The sequence below is a fragment of the Chlamydomonas reinhardtii genome, chromosome 12, assembly GCF_000002595.2.
Source record: "Chlamydomonas reinhardtii strain CC-503 cw92 mt+ chromosome 12, whole genome shotgun sequence".
Classification (NCBI taxonomy): domain Eukaryota; kingdom Viridiplantae; phylum Chlorophyta; class Chlorophyceae; order Chlamydomonadales; family Chlamydomonadaceae; genus Chlamydomonas; species Chlamydomonas reinhardtii.
In genome coordinates, this window is record NC_057015.1 from 5670336 (window position 1) to 5678114 (window position 7779).

The 7779-nt window shown below is 65.0% G+C and overlaps 1 protein-coding gene across 1 annotated transcript; it reads right to left on the minus strand.

The window, feature by feature from the left end:
- Nucleotides 1-3506: 3506 nt before the first annotated feature.
- On the minus strand, nucleotides 3507-7779 carry CHLRE_12g532400v5 (uncharacterized protein). Its single transcript, XM_043068588.1, has 6 exons — nucleotides 7025-7779; nucleotides 6606-6839; nucleotides 6260-6458; nucleotides 5589-6076; nucleotides 5264-5415; nucleotides 3507-5141 (listed from the first exon to the last, which is right to left on the minus strand). Exons 1-6 carry the CDS (start codon nucleotides 7569-7571, stop codon nucleotides 4098-4100), a joined length of 2664 nt encoding a protein of 887 aa, XP_042918683.1. The 5' UTR covers nucleotides 7572-7779; the 3' UTR covers nucleotides 3507-4097.

Genomic DNA, 7779 nt, shown 5'->3' on the forward strand with positions numbered 1-7779 from the left:
TGCCTGCACGGCGCCTAGCGACGCCTGCGCACTTGAGGGCGTGTGACGACGCCGCAGGCGCAGCGTGGGCTTGCGTGTGGCGGCGTGGACAGCTCGCGGCGGCGGCAGCAGGCAGGGAGTGCAGCCAGCGGCCGCACCAGCACCACCTGCAGTTGGCGGGGCGTGGTGGTGCCTGCACGGCGCCTAGCGACGCCTGCGCACTTGAGGGCGTGTGACGACGCCGCAGGCGCAGCGTGGGCTTGCGTGTGGCGGCGTGGACAGCTCGCGGCGGCGGCAGCAGGCAGGGAGTGCAGCCAGCGGCCGCATCAGCACCACCTGCAGTTGGCGGGGCGTGGTGGTGCCTGCACGGCGCCTAGCGATACCTGCGCGCATGAGGGCGTGTGACGACGCCGCAGGCGCAGCGTGGGCTTGCGTGTGGCGGCGTGGACATCCCGCGGCGGCGGCAGCAGGCAGGGAGTGCAGCCAGCGGCCGCATCAGCACCACCTGCAGTTGGCGGGGCGTGGTGGTGCCTGCACGGCGCCTAGCGATACCTGCGCGCATGAGGGTGTGTGGTGACGCCGCAGGAGTAGCGTGGGCTTGCGTGTGGCGGCGTGGACAGCTCGCGGCGGCGGCAGCAGGCAGGGAGTGCAGCCAGCGGCCGCATCAGCACCACCTGCAGTTGGCGGGGCGTGGTGGTGCCTGCACGGCGCCTAGCGACGCCTGCGCACTTGAGGGCGTGTGACGACGCCGCAGGCGCAGCGTGGGCTTGCGTGTGGCGGCGTGGACATCCCGCGGCGGCGGCAGCAGGCAGGGAGTGCAGCCAGCGGCCGCATCAGCACCACCTGCAGTTGGCGGGGCGTGGTGGTGCCTGCACGGCGCCTAGCGACGCCTGCGCACTTGAGGGTGTGTGACGACGCCGCAGGCGCAGCGTGGGCTTGCGTGTGGCGGCGTGGACAGCTCGCGGCGGCGGCAGCAGGCAGGGAGTGCAGCCAGCGGCCGCATCAGCACCACCTGCAGTTGGCGGGGCGTGGTGGTGCCTGCACGGCGCCTAGCGACGCCTGCGCACTTGAGGGCGTGTGACGACGCCGCAGGCGCAGCGTGGGCTTGCGTGTGGTGGCGTGGACAGCTCGCGGCGGCGGCAGCAGGCAGGGAGTGCAGCCAGCGGCCGCATCAGCACCACCTGCAGTTGGCGGGGCGTGGTGGTGCCTGCACGGCGCCTAGCGATACCTGCGCGCATGAGGGTGTGTGACGACGCCGCAGGGGCAGCGTGGGCTTGCGTGTGGCGGCGTGGACATCCCGCGGCGGCGGCAGCAGGCAGGGAGTGCAGCCAGCGGCCGCATCAGCACCACCTGCAGTTGGCGGGGCGTGGTGGTGCCTGCACGGCGCCTAGCGACGCCTGCGCACTTGAGGGTGTGTGACGACGCCGCAGGCGCAGCGTGGGCTTGCGTGTGGCGGCGTGGACAGCTCGCGGCGGCGGCAGCAGGCAGGGAGTGCAGCCAGCGGCCGCATCAGCACCACCTGCAGTTGGCGGGGCGTGGTGGTGCCTGCACGGCGCCTAGCGACGCCTGCGCACTTGAGGGCGTGTGACGACGCCGCAGGCGCAGCGTGGGCTTGCGTGTGGTGGCGTGGACAGCTCGCGGCGGCGGCAGCAGGCAGGGAGTGCAGCCAGCGGCCGCATCAGCACCACCTGCAGTTGGCGGGGCGTGGTGGTGCCTGCACGGCGCCTAGCGATACCTGCGCGCATGAGGGTGTGTGACGACGCCGCAGGGGCAGCGTGGGCTTGCGTGTGGCGGCGTGGACATCCCGCGGCGGCGGCAGCAGGCAGGGAGTGCAGCCAGCGGCCGCATCAGCACCACCTGCAGTTGGCGGGGCGTGGTGGTGCCTGCACGGCGCCTAGCGATACCTGCGCGCGTGAGGGTGTGTGGTGACGCCGCAGGAGTAGCGTGGGCTTGCGTGTGGCGGCGTGGACAGCTCGCGGCGGCGGCAGCAGGCAGGGAGTGCAGCCAGCGGCCGCATCAGCACCACCTGCAGTTGGCGGGGCGTGGTGGTGCCTGCACGGCGCCTAGCGACGCCTGCGCACTTGAGGGCGTGTGACGACGCCGCAGGAGTAGCGTGGGCTTGCGTGCGGCGGCGTGGACAGCTCGCGGCGGCGGCAGCAGGCAGGGAGTGCAGCCAGCGGCCGCATCAGCACCACCTGCAGTTGGCGGTGCGTGGTGGTGCCTGCACGGCGCCTAGCGATACCTGCGCGCGTGAGGGTGTGTGGTGACGCCGCAGGGGCAGCGTGGGCTTGCGTGTGAGGGCGTGGACATCCCGCGGCGGCGGCAGCAGGCAGGGAGTGCAGCCAGCGGCCGCATCAGCACCACCTGCAGTTGGCGGGGCGTGGTGGTGCCTGCACGGCGCCTAGCGATACCTGCGCGCGTGAGGGTGTGTGGTGACGCCGCAGGAGTAGCGTGGGCTTGCGTGTGGCGGCGTGGACAGCTCGCGGCGGCGGCAGCAGGCAGGGAGTGCAGCCAGCGGCCGCATCAGCACCACCTGCAGTTGGCGGGGCGTGGTGGTGCCTGCACGGCGCCTAGCGATACCTGCGCGCGTGAGGGTGTGTGGTGACGCCGCAGGAGTAGCGTGGGCTTGCGTGTGGCGGCGTGGACAGCTCGCGGCGGCGGCAGCAGGCAGGGAGTGCAGCCAGCGGCCGCATCAGCACCACCTGCAGTTGGCGGGGCGTGGTGGTGCCTGCGTCTTTGAAAATGGGATAGAAGCAAGGTGTTTTTAAACACCATCATACATGTTTCTGAATGCCGACGGCCGTAACGATGGTTTTGAATGCCGCACGGCCTATCAATCCGTGCCCTGTATGGCAGGTGTTGGCGGTGGGAGCCTTGTAATCAGCAACAGGGCTGCCTTTTGGTGAAACAGCTGTGTCAATCCGTGCCCTGTTCAGCAAGAGTTGGCGGCATTGTAATCAGGCAGGTGTTGGGGGCGGGAGCTCTATAATCTGCAACAGAATCTGCGGCAGCAGGCAGGGAGTTCAGCCAGCGGCCGCATCAGCACCACCACCTGCAGTTGACGGGGCGTGGTGGTGCCTGCGTCTTTGAAAATGGGATAGAAGCAAGGTGTTTTTAAACACCATCATACATGTTTCTGAATGCCGACGGCCGTAAGGATGGTTCTGAATGCCGCACAGCCTATCAATCCGTGCCCTGTATGGCAGGTGTTGGCGGTGGGAGCCTTGTAATCAGCAACAGGGCTGCCTTTTGGTGAAACAGCTGTGTCAATCCGTGCCCTGTTCAGCAAGAGTTGGCGGCATTGTAATCAGGCAGGTGTTGGGGGCGGTGGCAGCGACAGAACGTTTCGCTGGGCGCAGACATGTGCTTGCCTACTGGCTTCAACGTGCCGCGTGCTTCACTACCCTGCTTTGCGTGTCCGGCTGCGTCTGCAGGGCGCCCAGTGTCTGCAAGGTGCGCATGCACCCTTGACATGCACCTTCGCCCGTAGCGCTGTCTGAGTCCTCGAGGGAAGGCGTGCAGCTCAATCACACGGCACTCACATGTTCAGTTCTCCGGATACCTCTCTCTGGATACATTGCAGCCTGGCAATGGATCAACAACGTCGCGGTACAGTAACTCCAGTGTATTCACAGCCGCGCGCTCATGTCTTGCAAATCGGGTCTAAGCTGCACACTATTTACCTTCACCAACCTGCCGCTTTGACCTGTACCACCGCACCGCACCCACTCTCCATCACTAATTAGCTTTGTCACATCTTGGCTACCAACACACCGTATGCATGTACCAGACACTACCGTTACTCTACACGCACCAAGAGACACGGCAACACTGGAGGCAACACTGCAGGCTCCTCCCCTTGTGCCCACCCCCACCCCCCGCTTAGTTTGGGCTGGTATCTGCAACCCCGCCCCCCCCCCCCCCCGGGCGGTCACTACAACGGTCCTGTGCTACATCTAACTCGCCTGTTTGCTGACATGTCTGTCTTTCCGCCCTCCCAATCCATCTGCCCCTCCCCGCAAACCCCCAACGCGTCCTTCCCCGTAACCCCTACCCCCTAATCCCCCAACATCCAACCCTGCTAACGACTCGGTCTACCCGGACGTATCCAGCGCCCCTCAACGCTTGAATGCACCGAAGCCCCGGGCCAGCGGAGCCGCCCCGTAGTTGGGCTGCAGCGGGTCCTGGTCGAAATTGAACCAGCCGAACGACTGGGTGAGCGCGGCGTTGATTGCTCGCCGCAGGCCCTCGACCTCAACCCTCCGGAAAGCCTCCTCCTGGGCCGGGTCCTGCTGCACCTGCACGCCTGCCGCGCCGCTGTACGGCAGCTGCTGCTGCTGCTGCTGCTGCTGCTGCGGCGGCGGCGGCGGCGCCTGTTGCGGCGGCTGGGCTGGGAGCGGTGCGATGGCGTTCACAATGGAGCCAAGCTGCTGCATGTCTTGTTGCAGCTCTGACGCCTCCTCCTGGTACTTCATCGTTAGGAACGCCTCAAGCTCCTCGGCAGTGAACATGTCCTCAGCCTCCTCGCATGCAGCACCATCGCCCGCCTCAGCTGATGCCACCGGGCTGCTGGTGATGGGCGTAGCTGGTGAGGGGCGCGGCGCCAGCGGCGGGCGTGTAGAGGGGCCTGCGGCTTCCTGTTGTGGCGGCAGCACCGGCGAGGCCGCAGAGGCGGCCACAGAAGCGGCCACAGAAGCGGGCGGTGTGGCAGCGGCCAGCTCTGCAGCAGCTGCAGCTGCAGCCGGCCGCTCCCTGCTGTACTGCAGGCGCCGGGTCTCCAGCTTCTCCTGCGCAAGCTGCGGCCCGTTCGGCTGCTCCTGCTTCAGGTACGTCCGCACGAAGGCCATCATGTCCAGCTTGTCGATGGCCAAGCGGTTGCGCCCGTCCGTGTGGATGTTGCCCAGCTCGCTGAAAACGCGCTCCACAAACGCGGCTGTCGGCGGCACACCCAGCAGGAGGAGCGCGATGGCCTGGACGTAGGTGGCGGGCTTCGTCTCCCACCACAGCACGGCCGCTCGCAGACTGTTGTCGACGGGCCGAGTGCGGTAGGCAGCAGCCGTGGCGTACTCGTCCATCTCGATGTCCAGCTTCACCAGCACCTCCTTGATCTCCGCGTCGGCCTTGCCAAGCGCCTTCATGGCACGGGTAGCCACCAAACACGCCTGCAGCGGAGTAGAGGATAGGTAAGTACAGTTCCTGCCATACAGCTATAAACATTTAGCAAGCATTCCAGTGACATAAGCACATATGGAGTACTGTACACGCGTGCGCCTGAAACGATTACCTGCTCTTTGAGCGTCTTGGTGTCAGCATGCGAGTGCTGGTAGTTGGCGTGGCCCTTGTAGCGCGGGTCCAGGAACAGGGCAAGGCGGCTGAGTGGCAGGTTCAGCTCCTTGACCCGTGCGTTGAACGCCGAGATCAGGTGCAGCGCGACCTCTGTGTAAGAGGCATCACGAGGCAAAAGCGTTAACGAACACACGGATACACTATGCACACACACCATGCAAACAGGCATGCACCATGCACAAACCACGCTGGCATACAGGATTACCCGCGGCACACAGGATTACACACATGCAGGTAGGCACGAACAGAAGCCACGAACTCACCCCGCTCGAACTTGAGAGTTATGCGGCCCAGCTGCGCTGCGAGGTACGCCCAGTACCGCGTCACGTCCCCTGCGGCAGAATCATCCGCCTGGATGGCCATGATCACCTGCTCCCACGGCTCCAGCATCTCGCAGGTGAATGCGATGTCCTCCTCGAGCTTCTCTTCCGACAGGATCTTGATCACCACCTTGCCGCCGGCGCTCTTCTTCAGCAGGTTCTTGTGCTTGAACAGCACCGCCCGCAGAGCAGGCCACAGGTCGCGCACCGACCGCAGGCAGATGACGATGGAGGTGAAGCGCGTCTTGTTGGAGGTCTTGACCGTGGTGGTGTTGATGTTCATCTGCACAGCCTCCAAGGCCAGCAGACGGTGCAGCAGATGGGAAGCACGGAAGAGCGTCACCACCCGCTGCACCTTGCCAAGCAGCAAGGCGAAGAAGGGATGGGACAGGGCCGACTGCATGCCCAGGTTGAAGCCGTGCATCTGGCACCTGTTATGCAGCCACACAGAAAGCGCATTAGTTGATGGACGCGGGGGCGCAATGCTCCATCCTGACCACCAAGCCAACCGATATGTTCGTCCAACGCGTGCCCGCCTACTCGCTCGCCTGCCCGGCCCGGCCCCCTGCCCGCCCGCCCCCCCCTGCCCGCCCGCCAACCTGCCAACTGCTTACCGCATCTCCGAAATGTGTGGGTGCCGCGCCACAATCAGGTCGCGGGCGGCACGGCAGTTGGAGGCGTTGTCCGTGATGAGCCACGCCACCTTCTTCGCAGCTGTGGTGATTGGCGCGCCGTTCTTGTCCCTGGCCACGTTGCCGTTCTCATCCAGCACGGCGCTCCTGTCCAGCTCCGCGATGATCTCCTCCAGCTTGCCTGCACAGTACGGACAAACATACATGACGCAACGGGAACAACGAATGCAACAGGCAAACAATCGGCACAATCGGCCCCGCCGTGGAAGGGGCCGCACAAGGCCCACCAGATTTCGGCATCCCACAAATTATGTCCTCAGCCTCTCACCTGCCAAGAACTCCGCCGTGTGGCTGTCGGCCGACCAGTCGTACAGCTTGTACAGGTACCGCTTGCGAGTGCTGCAGCACACGACGGTGACGGCGTAGACGGAGTCCTTGCTCACGGTCGTCCAGCCGTCCATGCAGACTCCTAGCATTTCCTCCTTCAGCAGCTTCTCCTGGAACTCCAGCCACAGCCCCGCATACTCGCTGCAAAGCACGTCGTCAGAGATGGTCCGGCGGCCTAGGGTGCGAGGGAAGTGGTGGGTGACGGGGCGCGGGGAGGGGAGGGGAGGGTCAGGGCGGAGCGCGACGTGGGGCCCCAGGGCGGAAGGACTAACAATCGTTAAGCAAGTCTAAGAAAGTGTGTTAGTCAGCATGCATAAGGCCGCATACTCAGAGAGGGCCCGCCCGCCCGCCAATGCTTACTGGCGGGCGTGTACTTGAAGTCGTTGAGGAAGTCCAGCCAGTAGGGGTTCTCGACGATGTTGAACGGCACGTGCGACATGATCAGCGCCCGCAACAGCTTCGCGTCGCACGAACGAGACGCCTCAGGGCGAACCCGCTTGAAGGCGAAGGTGTCGATGCTCGACTGCTGCTTGCTTGTTGCAGTTGCCAGGAGCTCCCCGATCGCTTGCCGCTTGCTGCTCGGCCCAGGCCCAGCAGCGGAGCCACTGTCGCTGCGCCGGCGCTGGGCGTCATCGTCATCATCAGGCACGCCGCGCTTGTTGCGATCCGCGATCAGCTTATAAGCGTGGACCTTCGCCGCGGAAGGCGCCTGACGACACGCGTTCGCGATGTGCTTCTCGAGGTTCAGCGCCGCAGAACGACTGGCTGGGAAATTGTCGCCGCACAGCTTGCACTTCTTCGCCTTGCGGTTGCTGGACCCACTAGTAGGACCAACACTATCAAAATAAACGTTGATCTCGGCTTCTGGCCTTCCCTTCACGCCCTTGCCCTTGCTGTCGGCCGACATGTGGGCGACAGGACGGCTAGGGACTACTTTGTTTTGTTGTTGGACGCCGTAGTACACTCAAAGACCCTATGACAAGTTGGGGTTCGTTGATCATGCATCCAAAGCAAAGGAAAACGAGATGGCGAAAAGGCCCTTCGCCCATGCACGCGCGCTTTTCCGCATGGATTTCCGCAGATTTCCGCCGATGTGCGAAAGCAAGGGTCTAGGC